Here is a 20,865-nt window from a genome sequence, read left to right on the forward strand (position 1 = left end):
CACCGATCACTCAGTTTGCCCTTACCCTGGCGTCGATTGTCCCGTACCAAAACTCTCTCTCCAGGCAGTAGCGGAGCCTCTCTGGCCGTCCGATCGTACAGCCGCTTGTTCTTAATCGAGGCTAGGTTAATTTGATCAGTGACCCGGTTGCAACGTGGGCATTTCTGGATGAACGAACTCACAGACGCCCCCATCCCTGGCCAGTAGAAGTGCCTCCGCAACAAGGACATCGTCCTTTCTTGCCCTTGGTGTCCTAGCTGGGTGTGGTAAGCCTGTAGGAGGGCCTGAATCTGCCCCTCCGGTACCACCACCTGGCACACCTTTTCGCCCAGCGTTGGGTCACAGATCGAACGACAGACCACCCCGTCTTTCAGGTAGAGCCTCTCCCACTGCCCGAGAAGTTTCTTCACCACCCATGTCTGAGCCCGGCGTTCTGCCACCCCTGGCCATAACCCCTGGGCCAACCAGGATCTTACTGCCACTACCCCCGGATCTCCTTCTTGCCGTCCTTTCCACTGCTGCGGGTCCCAGCCCCAACTAGCGGGGGTTTCCTCCTGCGGGAGCCCAGGGGCTTCCACAACCCCTACCATGAGTCCCTCTTCGTGCCCCTCGATAGACTCTAGTGGGGGACCCCAGCCTTCCGCCTCGGGGAGTCTGGACAGCACGTCGGCATTGGTGTGTTCCCGCCCCGGCCGATACTGGAGTTGGTAATCATAGTTAGCCAGTTGCGCTACCCACCGTTGTTCAACTGCTCCCAATTTGGCTGTCCGTAAGTGGACCAGAGGATTGTTATCAGTTACTACCAGTACCTTAGCTCCCCACAAGTAGTCCTTAAACTTTTCGCTCATGGCCCACTTCATGGCCAGCAACTCAAGTTTGAACGAGCTGTAGTTAGAGTCATTTCGTTCGGCGGGGTGAAGACTTCGACTTGCGTAGGCGATGACTCGTTCCACTCCCTGCTGCCGCTGGGCCAGTACTGCTCCCAGGCCGAGGTTGCTAGCATCGGTGTACAAGACGAAGGGCTGGGTAAAATCTGCGTATGCCAAGATTGGGGCCTGTAGCAGCTCTTGCTTAAGCCTCTGAAAGGCTTCCTCGCATGCGGAATCCCAAGAGATGGAAGGGGACCCACGGCCTCGAGGACGGCCTGAACCCGCAAGGAGCTGGTTCAAAGGTTTGGCGATCTTCGAGAAGTTTTTTATGAAGCGCCGATAATACCCCACAAAGCCCAGGAACGATCTTACTTGTCGCACTGTCCTAGGCGCACTCCACCCTTGCACCACCGACACCTTTTCGGGATCCACCGCGACTCCAGAGGCACTTACGCAGTGGCCCAGAAATTTCACTTCCTTGCGGAACAGCTGGCATTTGTCGGGCTGCAACTTCAGTCCGTACTTCTCCATTGCCTGAAACACTTGCTCCAGATGTTGAAGGTGGGATTCGAAGTCAGGGGAGTAAACAATGACATCATCTAGATACACTGACGTGGTGTCCACTAACTGGCCGCCCAGACACCACTGCATCAACCGTTGGAAAGTGGCTGGGGCGTTACAAAGGCCGAACGGCATCCGGTCCCACTCAAAGAGCCCAAAGGGGGTAGTGAACGCGGTCTTTTCTCGGTCTCTCTCCTCCACCTGCACCTGCCAATACCCGCTGGCCAGATCTAAAGTGGAATACCAGGCGGCTTGAGTCAGGCTGGTGAGAGAGTCCTCAATCCGCGGCAGCGGAAAGGCGTCCTTTTTGGTTACCTGGTTCAATCTACGGTAGTCCACGCAGAACCTCCAAGCCCCAGTCTTCTTTCGTACCAAAACGATCGGAGCCGCCCAAGGGCTACTACTCTCCCGAATGATCCCCTTCTCCAACATCCCCCTCAACAAGGTACGAACCTCCGAATAGAGTGTTGGTGGTACCGGACGATATCGTTCCCGGCTTGGTGCAGCCTCGCCGGTAGGAATCTGATGCTTCACAACATCGGTGCGGCCATAATCCTCGTCATGTACAGAGAATATATGCTGCCACTTTGCCATAAACGCCTGGAGCTGTTGTGTCTGGCTCTCTTTCAGCCCTTCTCCTCGAAGGGACTCCCCCAGTAGATGAGCTGGCATCTCCTCCCCCGAGGGGTTGGGCTGGTCCACCCGCGTCAAGGCTACCTCAACCACCGTGGAGCTCACTTGACAGAAGCTGACTCCCCCACCTTCCCTCACTTGTTGAAGGCTCACCGAGGTGACTCGGGCCAGTCGTTGGTGGCGGTACAGGTTGACAGGGTAATGGTTTCCATTCCGCACTCTCACAGCGACTCGGCCCCGACGAGCAACAGCCAGACCTCGAGCTACCTCCACAGTCTGACAATCCAAATGAGGCTCCACAAGCACACACTCTTCCGGTCCATATAGCTGGGTAGGCAACCGAGCCCAGATAACAGCCTCACTCCGGGCCGGAATAGAAAGGGCATATCGACAAGCCACCCGGCCGATACCCTCGCGGCCTCCTTGGGAACCAGCCGCGTGAACCCGGCGACAATCCGCGACGATGCGCTCCCATTCCCGTTTCTCAGCTGGCGGAGCAGTTCGAATAGGCCTAGCCTGGAACAACTCCTCCCAACAATCCGTGATAACATTCATGCCCAGAAGTGCCCGATGCGTCCCAAGACAGGAGTCCTTGACAACCACAACTCCCTTCTGTGGTACGGTGATCCCATGGACCTCCAAGTCCGTGACCAGGTACCCGATGTACGGAATGTCCAGACCGTTTGCCCCTCGTAAGGTAAGCCAGGGGGTCTCTGCCTCCTGTAAGCATTGGGTACTGAACAGTTCTTTAGCCAGACTTTCAGAGAATAGAGTAACTTGAGACCCAGTATCCACTAGGCACCGGATTCTAACGCCGTGCACCTGTACCTCCACAAGGGGGCAATGCCCAACTAAATGGTCTCCGGAGGTGGTGGGCAAAGAAGGGTCAATCAAGGGGGTCCCGACCACTTGACCCACAGTGGCCGGTAACTCTAAAAACCCCCCTGCGAACCACGGCGAGCGCCGCACTGGCGACTGTAATGTCCCGGCTCCCCACAGCTGTTACAGATCGGACGCCCCTGTTCATCCCACTGGAATCTAGGGCCGTCAGGCCGGGACGGGCGTCTGCCTGGGTTTTGGTTCCCATCTGAATATGAACGTTCTCGAGGCAAGGGCAACGGATTTGGCCGTCCCCGGCGAAACTCCTCCAGAAGGGTCTTGGATAACTCGGTCATTTGCTTCCGGACGTCCTTCATAAGTTCAGTACGTAAGGTCTGTTTCCAATCGGATGGCCCAGAGGAAGCGAAACCACTCGTACCACTTGCAGCCATGCAAACAGAGGGATCCGCCGTCTCCGCATGGTCCAACTCCAGAGCAACAGCCTCCCTTCGCAACTCCTCGAATGTCAACGCGGGATTTCGGCGGAGCTGTACACGTAAGCTCTGACGGACAGGACCTTCCCAGAGCCCCAGGAGAAACTGATCTCGTAACAAGGTCTCTTCACCGCCCAGGCCATGGTCACGCCTCCCTTTCAGCCTCGTAAACTGCTCCAGTAATCGTAGGGCGAAAGCCCGTAAGGTTTGCTTGGGTCCTTGTTTGCAATTAAAGAACTGTGTCCGTAGGACCGCCACTGGGGTGGCATCACCGTACTGTCCGACCAGGAAGTCAAACACAGCTTGTGTCGTAGCTCGAGTTGCTTCGGGCGCGGCCTGCACCTCTCTCCTGGCTTCTCCTTCAAGTGAATTCAAGACAAACTGTAACCTCTGTGGGGCACTTAACCCCTGGAGTCCTGCCAGATACTCAACCTGAGCCCTCCACTCCGATAGGCTCAACTCTGACCCGGGTCCTCCATATCGTTGGGCCCAAGGGGCTCCCATAAAGATGGGCATAACTTGAGGCCGGGCCACCGGCACTTCTTCGTCTGTCATAGGGGTCTCTGGTCGCTCAACTCGAGTGGTAACCCTGCCGACTACGCCAAATCTGTCACAGGTCGGGGTGGACTTCCCTCCCCTTCAGCAACGTACCACCTCGAGGAGTTACCCAGAGACACCAAGGAACAGACAAGGTAATGATCAAAAACGTTTATTTTTATTTACTTAAAACAAGTCCAATCTCCTTTTCTATCCAGCAGGTGGCGTGGGTAGTTCACCCCTCAGTTCCTCTCGACCAGAAGTACGTGATGGAGCAATCGCGGTTAAGCTTCGCACAGTGGTTCCGCTTCAGCTGGAGGTAAGTAATGGAGAGTAAGTAGTGGCTCAGGCACTGGCGGAGGAATGCACAGCAACTTCTCTTCGGCTGAAGGTAAGTAATGAAGGGTAGGTAATGGCTCAGACACAGATGGGGGCTTGCACAACAACTCCTCTTCGGCTGGAAGTAAGTAATGAAGGGTAAGTGATGGCTCAGGCACTGGCGGGGGTTGGCACAGCAACTCCTCTTCGGCTGGAGGTAAGTAGTGGACGGTAGGTAATGGGTCAGGCGCGGGCGGGGGTCTGCACAGCAGCTCCTCTTCGGCTGGAGGTAAGTAATGGACGGAAGGTAATGGCTCAGGCACTGGCGGGGGTTGGCACAGCAACTCCTCTTCGGCTGGAGGTAAGTAGTGGACGGTAGGTAATGGGTCAGGCGCGGACGGGGGTCTGCACAGCAGCTCCTCTTCGGCTGGAGGTAAGTAATGGACGGAAGGTAATGGCTCAGGCACTGGCGGGGGTTTGCACAGCAACTCCTCTTCGGCTGGAGGTAAGTAGTGGACGGAAGGTAATGGCTCAGGCACTGGCGAGGGTTTGCTCGGCAACTCCTCTTCGGCTGGAGGAAAGTAATGGAACGAAGGTAATGGCTCAGGCACTGGCGGGGGTTTGCATGGCAACTCCTCTTCGGCTGGAGGTAAGTAATGGACAGTAAATAATGGCTCAGGCACAGGCGGGGGTCTGCACAGCAGCTCCTCTTCGGCTGGAGGTAAGTAATGGAAGGTAAGTAATGGCTCAGGCACGGACGGGGGTCTGCACAGCAGCTCCTCTTCACCTCAGAACAGTAACGGCCACTGACACCAGCAGGGCAATCCTCCAGGCCACAGTAACCGTGTTCGATGGCAGGAGGGGATAAGTTCTCTATGTGCACAGAATGATCATAGTGAATAGAAGACTTAATATTCAGCCACTGTATCTTCTTACCACAGGACAGCGATGACAGTATTTGATGACAGAGAACAATTCCTCACAGAGCAACGATGGCAGTATTCACGGGCAGAGGACAATTTCTCTATGTTCACAGAACAGACGTGATGAATAACAGACTGAACATCCAGCAACTGAATCTTCTTACCACAGAGCAGCGATGGCAGTATTCACGGGCAGAGGACAATTTCTCTGTGTTCACAGAACAAACGTGATGAATAACAGACTGAACAACCAGCAACTGAATCTTCTTACCACAGAGCAGCGATGGCAGTGCTTGAGGGCAGAGGGCAGTCTCGCTGTGTTCACAGAACCCCAGAAGTGTATACAGGTTTCAGTCGTCAACAGCTGGGCTTTCACTCCACAATACAGCAACAACAGCATTTAATAGCAACATGCAGTTTTCTAGGTTTCACAGAGCAGATGTGATGAATAACAGACTGAACATCCAGCAGCTGAATCTTCTTACCACAGTACAGCGATATCAGCATCCAACGGCAGCGAGCAGTTTCTCATAAATCCTCTTCCACTTGGACAGGACAAAGTTGCATTCCTACACAGCGTCTACTCAATACACAACAGTTAGCACATTCCAGTTCGGCCTTCAGAGCCTACGAAGAGACGACTGAGAGCAGGCAGACACAAAAACTTCAGTTTCCACACTAGTGCATAATTCAGTCACTTCAAATGATCACACGTGTTCACTTCACAATAGGCACTGCAACTCACATCAACTCACAGTGAATAAGGTCTCTTATCGTAGCCCCCAGTCGACTCGCTCCGCTCCACTGGCAAACCGTGCATCCAAACTGTATATATGGTTGGCGTTAGAGTCTCAACGGGCATTAAAAAGGTCAGAACAGAACTCACCGGACACCGAGGGGGATTCACCACATCATAGCATTTTCTTCCTAGTAGGGAGTTCTTTCCTGATCTGTCCTCTTATCGTCTGATATAATCAGTAGATCAACCGCAACGGATTGCCTCCAGCCTGAGTTCGCCCAAAAGTCCTCTTGCCCAAACCTCCAGCACAAAGCGCAGACTTCGCTGTCACGTTTCACAAAAAGAGCACACCTTCTGCCCATCAACCTGATCCTTTTATAATCCCCCTCGTGGCTCAATCGCTGCTTCTCGCCCAGCTGTCACTCGTTTCCCTCATCAGCAAGCTCCGTCAGATTGTTTACACCGGAAGAAACCGGAACTGTTCCGGTGTTACATCGAACTCGCTCCCTCTAGGAACAAACATAGAGCGGGGCAGTTCCACTTGATCGTCACCCCGTGACATCATGACTTCAGTTTTGTCTTTGTTTAACTGAAGAAAGTTTTGGCACATCCAACTGTTTACTTCATCAATGCATTGGAACAGGGAGTCAATGGGGCTGTAATCGTTAGGCGATAGGGTTAAGTAGATCTGTGTGTCGTCTGCATAGCTGTGGTAAGAGATTTGGTTCTTTCTCATTACAGATCACACAGATCTAGCTTCAATAGCAGGAGAGATCAATATATCAAAGAAAATACAGAAATGATCAGACAGTGCTACATCCTTAATAACAATCGATGAAATGTTTAGACCCTTACTGATAAGTAAATCTAGAGTGTGTCCACGATTGTGTGTTGGTCCATGTACATGCTGAGTCAGATCAAATGTTTTTAAAACAGTTTTGATTTCTTTTGCCATATTGTTTTCTGCATTGTCTATGTGGATGTTGAAATCTCCAGCAATAGCAAAACAGTCAAACTCTGAGGAAATGGTTGATAACAGTTCTGTAAAGTCCTCAGCAAAGGCTGAAGAGTATTTTGGAGGCCTGTAAACATTGATAATTAAAATGCGTGGAGCACCTTTTAACACAATACCCAGATATTCGAAAGACGGGTAATTACCAAATGATATTTGCTTACATTGATAGACATCTTTAAAAAGAGCAGCTACTCCCCCACCTCTCCTACCCACTCTGCAGACACTCATAAAACTAAAGTTAGGAGGGGATGTTTCATTGAGGACAGTTGCACTGCAGTTATCTTCTAGCCAAGTTTCATTTAGAAATATAAAATCCAGGTTGTATGTGGTTATTAAGTCATTGACTAGAAGTGATTTATTTTTAAGTGAGCAGATGTTTAAGAGTGCTAACTTAACAGTCTTACTTTTTGTCCGCACAGCAGTCTTAGTTTGGCGTGTAATAGGCACCAGATTAGATGGGTGTGCTGTACGGCTTTTGAAGGCCTTAGACTTTCTATCATGTAATCGAACAGCAATAGAGAAAGATACAGGAACACAGGGTTCCCGCTTGTTCTGTAAACATTTGAGAAAGTTACTGTTATCATAGCGAAGACCCGGCACATATCAATGAGAGCTGGTATCAGTTGTTTTAGGTTCACCTCGAGCAGAAGGAGGAGGGTGTGAGCCCTGTCGTTGTGGCAGAGCCCGAAGAACTCTTGCAGGAGGAGGGGGAGGGCGAGCGGGGCCAGCTGGCTTTGGTGGTTTTGGGGCCTGCCGTTTTTTGGTTGATATCTGGGGGCTTGCAAAAGAGTGGGATAGTTTGGTTCCAGCATACACCAGTTTTTCCATTCTCTCTGAGAAGCACAGAAGTGGAGATGCTGGAGATAGAGATAGCGTGTCTGGTGAGAGGGGCTATTGTTCTGGTGTTATCGGAGGCTGTAATATGCTGTCCTGGTTTTCCTGGCTGTTTTCCAGGAAGTCGTCCTTGGGTGCTGAATCTTGGAGCAGTTCTAGTATGTCACAGTCTGTCTGTGGTGAGCTCTGTGGGCAGGGCTCAGCTGAGATTGTGTCCGTGAGCAGAAGTTGTTGTGGCTGAGTGGTGTTATCATTGTCCTTGTGTGACGTGTCAACCGCATGTCCATTCAGGTGCTGGAGTGAAGTCCTGTGGTCATCCATACTGTGTCCAGGTGTGTGTGTGCCATTCAGGTTGAGTGGATTGGCACACACTGCAGAAGGATGATTGAAGGAGAAGTAGATATTGTCCTTTAGCACTCTTGAACCAAGTTTGTTTGGGTGGAGGCAGTCCTGTTGGAACAGTTGCCTCTGACTCCAGAAAAGATTGAAGTTGTCAATGAAGTTCACTCCTTTTATATTGCAGGGTTTTTGGAGCCATGTATTAAGCCCAAGCAACCGTGAAAACCTGTTTGTTCCTCTTGCTGGGAGTGGTCCACTGATGAATGTTTGTACTTTCAGTCTTTTAAGTGTTTCAAAAAGTTCATTGAAATCCTTCTTGAGGAGTTCTGACTGCTCTTTATGAATATCATTTTTCCCCACATGAATGATGAGTCGATTTGCAGTCTTATGTTTCATCAGAATGTTCTCAAGTTCCCTGTTTACATCAGAAATTGTTGCTTGTGGAAGGCAGCACGTAGTTGTATCCCTGCTACTAGTGTTTTGGATAATGGAGTCACCCACTATCAGAGTCCTGGGCTCGGCTGCGCTCTGAGCTGAGTGCCGCTGTCTGCTCGAACTTTAGCGCAAGTTAGCATCAGTGTTAGCTACTGGCTTATTCAGTCTGTGTTCGATCACATTCATCACGTTTGGAGATTCCTCATTTACATTCATTAATACTTCAAATCTGTTCTCAAGATGTATAGGCGGTGGTAGGAGACCAGTGTTTGCAATCCTTGTCAGAGCCGTATCTGGGGTAGAGGATGCTATTGCGGCAATATGTGATATTCGTGACAATCTGATGTCTCGAGTGCCTTTGGGTCTCGCTCCCTGATTGTGCCATCGATTTGTAAGTCGATCGGCTTGTTTCTCTACACTCAGTATGGCCTGTCGAGGAGCACTAGATTCATGGCACTCACCGGCTCTATGCTGAGGGCGTCCATGACGGAGCTCTGTTGTGTGTTCCGTCTGGTTTGGTGGTCCCGCAAATAACTTTGTTTCAAGAACTGCAATCCTTTGTAAAAGTCTGTGGCAGTTACTGCAGCAAGTAGATTCCAGAAGAGGCATTTTCTCTTATCCTTATGCAGTTGTGTTTTCTCTTCCCCGGAATGTAAGCTTTCAGTGGGAGGCTGGTCGAGTAAAATAATTCAGCTTTTTTGTAGTAATCCAAGCGTTTGAGCACTGTGCTGATTTGCTGAGGTTAAAATTAGTTGATAAAAGAAGATAAAATATAAAAAAATATAAAAGCGATAGAGCAAAGCGCGGAGCAGTAAGCAAGAGCGTCCGAACAGTAGCTGAGCAGGAAGTAAGATCTGACTGCAGAGAAAGATGTGTTCTATTTTGAAATGAAGAGTTAGTATATATTTAACAAAATGTGTTATTGAGAAGAAAATTATCCATTTGGCCAATTGTGCTTTGTAAGTGTGAGTCTGTGTTAAAGGAGAACTCCAGCGCAAAATGAACCTTTGGTCTAATTACACATTGTTACCAAGTCAACCGTTATCTGAGATTTGTTTTCATGATTATCGAATGTAAATAGTTTTATCTCTAAAAACAGTTTAGCCTATAACGCTAGTATAACGCTAGTATATGGGGCATGGAGTAATGACAAATAAAAATCGCTTGTTAATACCACTAACAAGGCTCAAAATAGCCCCACACTAACACGGCAGCATAATGAGGGTCCCTACATGCAAACCGAAGCATTGAGAACTTTGACAGTGTCCAGACAGTTTAATAAGAAGATATTTTATACATACAGTCAACTTCACGTATACAAGCAGAAGCCATCTTAGAAAAACAGACTCGATCAGTCGATCAACGAAACGCCGATCCAAATGCGCTGAACTGTGTAGAATCTCATATGGTCCAGCGCATTTAGATCGGCGTTTCGTTGATCGACTGATCGAGTCTGTTTTTCTAAGATGGCTTCTGCTTGTATACGTGAAGTTGACTGTGTGTATAAAATATCTTCTTATTAAACTGTCTGGACACTGTCAAAGTTCTCAATGTTTCGGTTTGAAGGTAGGGACCCTCATTATGCTGCCGTGTTAGTGTGGGGCTATTTTGAGCCTTGTTAGTGGTATTAACAAGCGATTTTTATTTGTCATTACTCTACGCCCCATATACTAGCGTTATACTAGCGTTATAGGCTAAACTGTTTTTAGAGATAAAACTATTTACATTCGATAATCATGAAAACAAATCTTAGATAACGGTTGACTAGGTAACAATGTGTAATTAGACCAAAGGTTCATTTTGCGCTGGAGTTCTCCTTTAAGAGTTTAGAAAAAGTATCTGAAGTATGGGTAAGCACTTGTTAGCGATTGAAAAAAACTGTAAATATATTTGATCAACGACAATTATCTAATGTAATATTAATACATAAAAAAATATACAATAGTCTCATAATTTTGACAGCAACATTTAGATAGATGATATTTAGTTCATTAAACTAAAAACTTAATTATTAAGGGCCAGTTACGATAAACTTTTCCTTCCACTGACGTCCATTCATACGCATGTGAATGTGGGACACCGGAAACACAAGATCAAGTGAATTTCGCGGTGAGAAAAAACACATTTTTGCAGTAAAGTGCAGTAGATTGTATATTTTTGGAATGATTATTTTTTGTCATATTTGTTTGTAATAAAGACCGCAGAGTGTGAACTCATTTCAGTGTTTGCAACATGCTCAAAGTGTAGACTGACCGCGGGCTTTAACTGGTTTTAAACTAACAGTTTTATTAGCATTATCTGTGTCCAACATGTTTCACTCAACCCTGTTAACTTCTGGACTGATTTTCCTTTGACACAATTTATTAATTGTATCACCCAGGAAGTGACATCACTGGGCCAGTGTTGCCAGATTCTGCCGGCGGGTGGACAAAATTTGGGGTCAGTTCGGCAGTTTTCAAACATCTAAATGTTATAGTCTAATTGTTTAATAAACAAAACTCTAGTGTGCATGTATTCCATAAAATCAGTAAACATGACACTGTACTGGCCTCATTGAATTCACATTCAATTATCCAGCAAGTTAATAAAAAAATTAAATAAATAAAAATATTAAAATAATATTATATACATAAATTAGAGTGAAAATATAGACACAGCAGCAACAATTAAAATTAAGATTATCTGTGTGGTTATTCTTTTTTTTTCATCCCATTTAAAGGTGCTGTATGGAGTTTTCAGCGGCATCTAGCGGTGATGTTTCAGATTGCAACCAATACATTTACAAGCGAGTGCTCGTGCACGTGCCATCTTTTGTTTTTATTATTATGTGGAGTTTGTGTTGGAGTCTGTGTTGTGCTGGTTGTTTCCTAGCATTAGCAGACTCCATCTCATAAAGTTGCAGTGTCGTCGCTAGGGCTGTAATCTCCCAGTCAATTAGTCGATTGTTGGTCGATACGTTCTGGCTCGACCAATATTCTGATTCGATTTTTTGGCTCGTTCATTTCATTACGGTACGTTCACACGGGGCGGGCAGCGTCAACGCTTGACGGAAGGCGTGGCTGAAGTTTGGCAGCAATGAAATTAGACAGGAATGACAGGATGAACGTGATGAACGTGATTGGCTGCCGCCTGGCTACTGTATTTGCATAGAGCGATCCTGATTGGCTGACGCTTCCGTCTGCGGCGCTTCACTGGCGTTGCTCGTGGCAGAAGTTGAAAAATTCTCAACTTCTGCCGCGAGCAACGCCAGTGAAGCGCCACCGACGGATCCACAATTCTTTTCGGCAATGCTTGACGTCACCCATTCAAAGTCAATGGGAAGCGTTGACGCTGCCGCCCCGTGTGAACGTACTGTGACCCCTCATTTACACTGCATACGTGTGCGGCGCATTACGGCTGCGACACGGCTACCGGAGCTGATCGCGCCCATTCTAGTCAATGCTTGTGTTTACACCGGCCGCGACGCGTTTCAGAAGCTTCCCAGAAGCGGCTCTCCGCACTGCTTCGCTAAATATAGGCGCCTAGTCTATTTTTGACGGACGCGCGTCCAAGTCGCACCGGAAATACAAAATAAAAGTAAAACAACCATGTCAATTTCAAAATAAACACCATTTGCAGACTCCCAATTGTATTGCACACCAATATATTCTTGGTAGAAACCATTGACTGTAAGCTAGAAACCCCAAAATCAAGAAAAAATATGTCGGACAGGCAAATCACGTGGTCTCGCGCATCCAGTCGCTTCGCTTCTGAAATGCTCCTGGTGTGAGTTGTCACCGCGTTGAGGACGGAATAAAACCATGTCGGAGCCGTGATGCGCCGCACAGGTATGCAGTGTAAATGAGGGGTTAGTTTTGCCGCGATCATTTCATCAGTTTTCCCGCGTTCGTTTCATCAGTTTTGTCGCGTTCGTTTCATCAGGTGGAAAGCACTAATTGCTAATGGGGGTGTTTTCAGAGCACCCCTGTTTCACAGGTAACAGTCTGTCTTCAGAACACCCCCCTTGTTTTCACTTCTTTTGGATTAGCCCAACCCACCGGAGAAGAGAGACAGATTGAAGAAAGTAGCTAGGCTACTAGAAGGTTTGCTGAATATTATTTATTTAATTGTGACAGTGTTTAATTCATAGTCAGTCCTCTTCTACCATGTCAACAAAGACAACGGCAGTGTGGCAGCATTTTTTTTTTTTTTTTTTGAGAAAAAGGGGGGAAATGATTTGAGCGCAATGCTTTGTTCCCACTGTTTGTATTAGTTTTGAGCCTATGCTTTATTTTCAGTTATGCACTTTATTTCGTTTTTGCTCTTGATCTGGTTTGTTTAATAAATATTATTTTTTTATTAAAATGGACGTGCCTTTTGATTTTTAAGAGTAAAGCTTTAAGTTAAAGGGTTAGTTCGCCCATTTCGTTCGCCCGCGGAACGTGCGCACTGTTGACGTCGACAGCAGTGCGGATTGATAGAAATGGAAAGAAAATAGTGCCGATTAAAACTGAGGTATGAATTTTGCCGGGGGTGTTTTTTGTGATGTTAATTAATCAAGCTTTGAAACGCCAATAATTTTTTCACGTAAAAACGCACAGTTTTGTGGCCCCGGAAACTAACCAGGACTACTTCCTTGAAAAACTTCCAGCGGCCAGAACTCTGACCAGGGAGGTGAACACAGAGTGGGTCCGTGTGTATGCACTATAGTGCTGGTGAGGATTGCATACAACTTCATGTCTTTAAATGGGCGAACTAACCCTTTAATAGTCTATTCGTGTCTCAGCCACAAAGCTGAGCTCATATAGGCCTTATTCGATCTACGTCATGAATGTCCGCGGCGGCCATGTTGTTGACATAGAACCCACGGCAACTGTCAGTCTGTCAATTGAAAAGGGAGGCAGGGTCGTATTATTCATGGTATTATCGCTGTATTATTATTCTTTTTAAACAGCGCGATGGTGTGTTGTGTAATACACTGCTGTTCTAACAACAGCAAGAAGAAGTTCGTTTTTATGCGATACCGACTGTCAGAAAAAGTGAAGGGAAGGAGACAGAGGAGTTGAGCCAGCGCAGGAGAGACTTGGCTTGATTTAATATTGGCTCAAATGCGGGTTTTTTTATAATAACTTTAATGATATAAGTAAAAATATAATATGTAATAAAGTACACATATTTAGCAAAATACTCTCTATAGCTCTTTTTTTCTAGCCAAATTATGGTCATCAAATGGCTTTCCTGAGGCTTTCCTTTCTAAATGTTATGTGACATAATTGTTCTCCAGCTGTTTTATTGACCCCTTTGTTTGTTTGATTGATTGGTCGATATTATGTATGAGGAATATACATTTCGGTAAGTTGTACTGTAGCTATCCTTCAACATTGTTCATTTGTGTTTATTTACTAGCTAACGTTAGAGATCATCGGTTCACGTGCCGCTAGGGATCTGTTGCGTCACATTTACAAGCGCCAAAGCGGTATTTATTGTTTGAATTTCGTAATAAAAGTGACAGAACCTGAGAGCTGAGATTTTTTAGATCATAAGTAACTGCTCTGTCTAGTCTGTCGGTCTCCGTGTCCTCTTTGCGTCGCGATTTTTCTGTGCGTGAGAAAATGGATGTGTGGCGTGAGAGCGTGTGGAAAGTGTGCTTCACGGTGAATGCGTGAGAGTTGGCAGCTCTGAATAAATATCCGGATAAGTTACGGCTGGCAATAAGGACGAATCTTTACTTAAAGGATTAGTTCACTTTTAAAATGAAAATTCTGTCATCATATACTCACCCTTAAGTTGTTTCAAACCTGTATGAATTTCTTTCCTCTGCTGAACACAAAGGAAGATATTTAGAAGAATGTCAGTAACCAGACAGTTTTTGGTTCCCAATGACTGCCATAGTAGGAAAAAAATATACTATGGCAGTCATTGGGAACCAAAAACTGTCTGGTTACTGACATTCTTCTAAATATCTTCCTTTGTGTTCAGCAGAGGAAAGAAATTCATACAGGTTTGAAACAACTTAAGGGTGAGTATATGATGACATAATTTTCATTTTAAAAGTGAACTAATCCTTTAAGGCTATTGGGTCTACATTTGATATGGGTCCACGCCAATCAAGCTTATCTTCTCTTGATAACGACGAGAGGAAGCCATTAGGCTACGGCTCCCCTCAACTAAAATCTGCGTGCGGCTACGGGCAGGACAGATGTCATGTCAACAATATGGCCGTGGTTAGCTACTTCCGGTGTTTGCGCATAAGGCCTATAGTTGCAGCAACTCCAGATATTCCTGCTCGATTCAAAATAATCCCGTCAATGATGATGGGGATGTTAGGTGATTGTAAAGTACAGAATTGTTTATTATTGGCGTTTTGTCTATTCTTATTTGAGTTTTGCTCCGCATTCAAAAAACAGGTTTTGTTAGCGTGGAATGTTAATTAGACCTTTATAGGTTGAACTGAAAGAAAATTTGGAATTTGAATAAAAAAAGACATTGATAATATCTCAGAAGATAGTTCAATCTGTAATTGTATCCCTTCCATCAGTAATTTTCTGTCAATTACACCCACGCTAAAAAAAAAACTACTGCAGGGAACGCAAATATTTATTTGGATAACTTAAAATAAAACGAGACCGTAATATCTGAGAACGCGGGACTTTGTGTGCGGGTGTTATACGATCTTCCGAACAGCAGGAGGCGCTGTCTCGAAAAACGAGGGGTCTGAGAATGCGGGACTCTGTGCGGGACTGTAGATGCAGCAGGCTCCGAGGCTGGTTCGCTGGTTCATATTGGTTCACTGAGCTGCGCTTGAGCTGCTGTGGAGGGAGGCTTTCAGTGAACGAGAACGATTCGTTCACTTAAAAGATTCGTTCAAAAAGAACGATTCGTTCACGAATGTTTCAGCGTCGAGTCTTCTGAGGTGAGGAGAGCAGTTCACGGTATTTCTCATCTTTACACAACCATCACACACACTTTATACAGTTTGATTAAACGACAGACTCATTTCTGTATTGTTTTCATCGATCACAGCGATACTTGAGCGTCTTTTCTGGCGTCTTCTCACTGAAATAAACATGTAGTGCAGCAGCAGCGAGCATGAGGAGAACATGTTGAGTTCATTCAGTCCTGAGCGAGTTTGTGTTCGTGTGTGTGATTGTCTCGATGTTTGGACTGAAAACTGTTCCTGAATGTCAAGTCAAGAGGTAAAGTTTGAGATCTGTGAGGGGAATTGATGGGAAACGATGTCAAGTGTTACTGATATAAGTTATTTACATTGAGCCTATAATGAGCAACGTGAGACATTTAAATCAACTCTTAAATGTTAATATTAATAAATGAATAGCGTTTTACTCTTGGAACAATATTGCTTTGTGATGCTATTTATTTTTAAACGTTTTTATGATCATTATCAGTTGAAGCAGAGTGTTACAGCGCCCATAAAATGTAATATTTTAATGATTTAAGTACTTCGTGATTGTCATGAAATCTAACTATATTTAGATTCAAATGTACATATGCTGCTGTGATTATTTATCTGTAGTGGTTGATGAAGATAAATATCATATTAGTGATTGATGTTTTATCAGTCATATTTTTTCTTTCAGTAGAGCAGTTTTACAGGCTTTTATCATCTATCCTGACTCAAATAATGTGTTTCTGACAGCAAACACTCAGAATAAAGTGAGATGATCTGCTGATGATCCTGAATGGCTTTTTGAATGAGTGTTGATAGTCTGAGGCTCATCAATATACAGATCTGCTTAAAACACTTTTTAATTCATTACAATGGTTTTTGTTTTCACCTCATTTATTAGATCTCCTGAAATTCATCATCAGTGAAGTTCCTCCAGCAATTCTCCAATAAATGCTGTAAATCCCCATCAGCTACAAGTGGAGACGAGCATGAAAGCATCAGGAAGAGCTGAAATCTGCAGAGACTGAGTTTATTAAAGAGGACAGTGAGAACACGAGTGATCCAGAACCCTGCAGAATGAAACACACTGAAGATCCTGAAGAACAAAGAGGTTGGTGTTTATTCTTCATTCATTCATGATGCTGAAGAACATTCATGTTAGAAACATTCAAGCACTTCATCACATTTAGATAAACAGTTACACTATGAAATGGTGCAGGATGTTCTGGGTTTTCTTCAACAAATGGTCAGTAAAAGGGAGGTTTGAGACATTTTTATATTGATTGTTAACATCAGATCAAACTAAATACTATTTTAACTGTTTTATTTTACATTTATTTTATATCTGGTTCGCAATTTGCAAAAACGTTACCTGAATTTTAGACATTTTCAATATAGTTTACTAAATAGTTATTTTTTTAGGAATAATCAGTAAACACTAAGTTACTGATAAGTTGTATTTGTCAAATATCATACAAGTTATTCATAATTATAGAGATTCTTTTTTATAATAACTTTGGTAACAGGGTTGATGAATGTGATTAACGCGGTACAGTTTGTGTAAAAACTGAGACTATAGGCTTGTTTGAGATGAGCAAATCACCGGTGATCAGCGCGAGATGCATGCCGGTTATAAAAGTGTCCGAGTGCGGTCCGCCTGGCTCTGATGTCATGCTGACTAGGGCTGGGGATCGATTCAGATTCAATTAAATTCTTGATTCGATTTCGATTCTAAATTAATAAAAAGAAAAAATAAGAGCCATAAACCTGTATATTAAACTCTTTTTATTTTAGGTACACTTGGGTACACTAAAACAGAACCCAACTCTATATTTCAAATGCATACAATGAATAGGCAGGATTTTGATGCAAGTCAGAACTAGGAATGCGTCCGCGATCTTCGAATAGTCGAACTGTGTGCGAAATTCTATCATAAAATAGCTTTTCCGTATATTGTTATATTTTCGCGCAATTCCAATGTGTTCTACATAATTGAGCCCGCGCCTCCTGTCAATAAGGTGCCACTAACATGAATGAAACACCCTACTGCGCGATCTAGGCAACCTGCGGTGTGTACATAGTGTAAACAAACAACAGAAGAAGAGCATTGTCGTGACCGTTAACTCTGCGACCAACCATGCAGCAACCAAGAAACTCCGTGTGGGACTCGTTTAAGAAAATTAACAATGATAAAGTTGAGTGTGAATTATGCCGTGCCTGGCAAATTTAGCAATCTCCTTCTTGAGTGTGCCTGTGACTTCTGTGCCATCCGAGCGGGTGTTCTCCGTGGCTGGACGTTACGCTCGCGTCTCCTCCCAGAACACGTTGACATCCAAATTTTTTTTAACAAGAATATGACATATGCCTAAGCGTTAGGCTATGAATAGTTTGATTGAAACTAATACAGTGTAATTGATATTGTAGTTATATTGTAGTCAATTTGCCATAGACTTGTAAATGTATTTTCTTGTTCGTATTTTAATACTTTTTTTACATCTTGGCCAGGGGACTACAGATGAAAAATAGCCTTTTGGCTAATTCTGGCTTTTTTAACCATGTTTGTTTGTGTTTTTTGAAATTGCACTGTCCCCTTTTAAATAAACCAATAAATCAATAATCAAATCAAATTTGTTTAAAAAGTAGGCTATTGCCGGTAACAGGGCAGGTTCGCATAAAATCATTATTATCCTACCGCATTGATCTTACGAGCATCTGGTTTGGCGATGCAAATGGACTGTGCTTATTGTTTTATATGCCTACTATGTAAAAAAAAACCCGACATGAACGTGTTACTTGTTCAATTAATAAACAGTTTGTCTGATAACAAATCGCTAAAGATGAAATTGGCCTCCCTTTCTGTCAGTGTGAGTGCGTTTTTTTTTTTTTTTTTTTTACGATCTTCGACTTTTGCTCCTCGATTGTCGAATTTTTGGCAGAAATTCACATCCCTAGTCAGAACAGCCGCTTGCCTTGATCAAACACGATCAGGTTATTTTATGTTTAAGATAAAACATAAAATCTCACAGCATTATCTGTAACATGGAGGCTGCAAGCCAATGAACAGTGTAGGAAAACTAATACTGGCTTTTGGGTTATCAATAAATATCAGGGCCTGAATTTCTGGGATTTTTATTTTTTTTTTTTTTGAGGGGGGTGGGGTTTAGACAATTTATTACATTTATCTCACCTTAATGTTTGCTCACTGTTACGCCCTTACTAGGGAGCAACAATGAAGGAGGAAGAAGCGTTTTCGGCGGTTACAATACTCTCTTTATTGGCACATTTCTCACAACAAAGTCTATCTCCATACTCTACTAATACGCCGCAACGCAGATCAACACGACGGTCCTGGCCAGGGATTTTTGTTTGACAAGAAGGAACGCTCACAGAGGACGCCAAACAGGAAGCTTTTATCGATAGGCACACCTGTGCACCCAATCCACCTGATTACCGCACAGCTCCGCAGCGCACCTGTAGGGGAAAGCACAAACACGCATACACACATACACACACACACACGGCAGAAAAGACAATACAAAGTACAGCCGTGACACTCACTCATTGCGTTTTTACAATGGGGGTAATTTTGTTGTTAAGAGTTTGTATAACACATGGAAGCTTGATTTCAATCTTTGAATTAAATTTGTGCTGAAATAAGTAGCACAAATAAATACAATAGAATAAAGATACAAATAAAGAGAATACACAATAAAGAGCATACACACATACACACAAACACGGCAGAAAAGACAATACAAAGTACAGCTGTGACACACCCCCCCCCTTAAGAAAAGGAAACCAATAAGTTTCCGCCAACAACACTTAAGCACTCATAACCGCACTAACAAACACACTGACAACAGCCTCGCCAACCTCAATATCATGCTCCAACTCTGTCGTTTGGGTTGGAACATCCGAAAACAACTCCGGGAATTCCGAAAAAAAAACGGATCAATTCCTGACTTTGCGACGCCTCCAAATGTTTAAGATTAGATGACAAATTTTTCAACGTTTCAGAATTCTTTAAACGACCCAGTAACACACTGTCATTAGGAGATTCTAAGTCGTCCATAGGCATGCTCGTCATGACCGGTGTTACACACGACTGGGGGAGCTCTCCACCAGCACCACAGGGGCTACTTCCATTGAGACCGGTCGGTTTCGCTGATAATAAGGCTTAAGGAGATTTACATGACAAACTTGGGATCTCTTTCTTCGGTCTGGCGTCAGAAGTGTATAATTATCCATGGCCCGGCAATGTATTACCTCATATGGCCCAGTATATTAAGCTTGGAACGGGGAATCTACTACAGGCAGAAGTGCAATGACCTGATCTCCAACACTAAACTTCCGATGTTCAGTGTAACGGTCAAACAACTTTTTCATTTTCCCCTGAGTTTTACTTAAACATTTCCCAGCTAACTCCCTAGCCAATGAAAGCCGACGACGGAAACCCAATACATACTCTGACAATTTTGCAGGCGGTTCTGAGTCAACCCATTGATCACGTAAGACAGCCAATAACCCTCGGACTTTGTGCGCAAAAAACAGTTTGTTTGGGCTAAAACCAATACTCTGCTGCGTGACCTCTTTGGCTGCTAGCATCAACCACGGCAGACCTTCTTCCCAGTCCCGCTGCATTTCCAGGCAGTAGGCTCTCAATAACGATTTTAACGTAGCATTTTGGTGCTAAGTAGGAAAAGGATCTACCGCCAGCAGTCGATTTTGATATTCTAGGTATTATTAACTGGCCGGAATTTTGAGATCGCAGTAGACGTGAAGGACTATAATGCGTTAAGAGCTCGCTCAAGTACTGCGGAGCTAAACCATTTAGTGCTTTGTAAGTGATCAGCAATATTTTAAAATTTATACGATGTTTAATAGGGAGCCAATGCAATGTTGACAGAACGGGGCTAATATGGTCATACTTCCTGGTTCTAGTAAGAACTCGAGCTGCTGCGTTTTGAACTAGCTGTAGTTTGTTTATTAAGCATAAACGCATGAACTAATTGTTCTGCATTATTCATTGAGAGCATATGACGTAATTTAGATATATTTTTAAGATGGAAGAAAGCGGTTTTACAGATACTAGACACATGACTTTCAAATTAAAGATTGGTATCAAAGAGCACACCCAGGTTCCTAACCGACGACGAAGACTTAACAGAGAAGCCATCAAGTGTTAGACAGTACTCTAGGTTATTACGTGTGGAAGTTTTTTATCCAACAGTTAGAATCTCTGTTTTTTCTTTAGTAGTAGGAAATTACTAGTCATATAATTTTTTATATCAGCTATGCATTCCGTTAATTTTGTGAATTGGTAGGTTTCGTTGGTAGAAATATACAGCTGAGTATCGTCGGCATAACAGTGAAAGCTAATTCCATGTTTCCTAATGATATCTCCTAATGGTAGCATATACAGAGTGAACAGCAGCGGTCCTAGTACTGAGCCTTGTGGTACGC

The 20,865-nt window shown here is 44.6% G+C and overlaps 2 protein-coding genes across 3 annotated transcripts in view; one reads left to right on the top strand and one right to left on the bottom strand.

Annotated features, from left to right (window-relative positions):
• Positions 1-20,865, bottom strand: part of LOC306999562 (uncharacterized protein) — an 825,164-nt gene that overhangs the window by 251,570 nt on the left and 552,729 nt on the right. The window lies entirely within an intron of this gene.
• The window catches only part of LOC306999577 (uncharacterized protein), a 34,071-nt gene continuing 28,410 nt past the window's right edge, over positions 15,205-20,865 (top strand). For both annotated transcript variants that reach the window (XM_079614396.1, XM_079614394.1), the window contains exons 1-2: positions 15,205-15,408; positions 16,304-16,513. In XM_079614396.1, coding sequence (XP_079470522.1) covers positions 16,480-16,513 — 34 coding nt within the window. In that variant the 5' untranslated portion in view covers positions 15,205-15,408; positions 16,304-16,479. The remainder of the gene's footprint in view (positions 15,409-16,303; positions 16,514-20,865) is intronic.

Source organism: Phoxinus phoxinus (genome assembly GCF_949152265.1).
Source record: "Phoxinus phoxinus genome assembly, chromosome: 1".
NCBI lineage: Eukaryota > Metazoa > Chordata > Actinopteri > Cypriniformes > Leuciscidae > Phoxinus > Phoxinus phoxinus.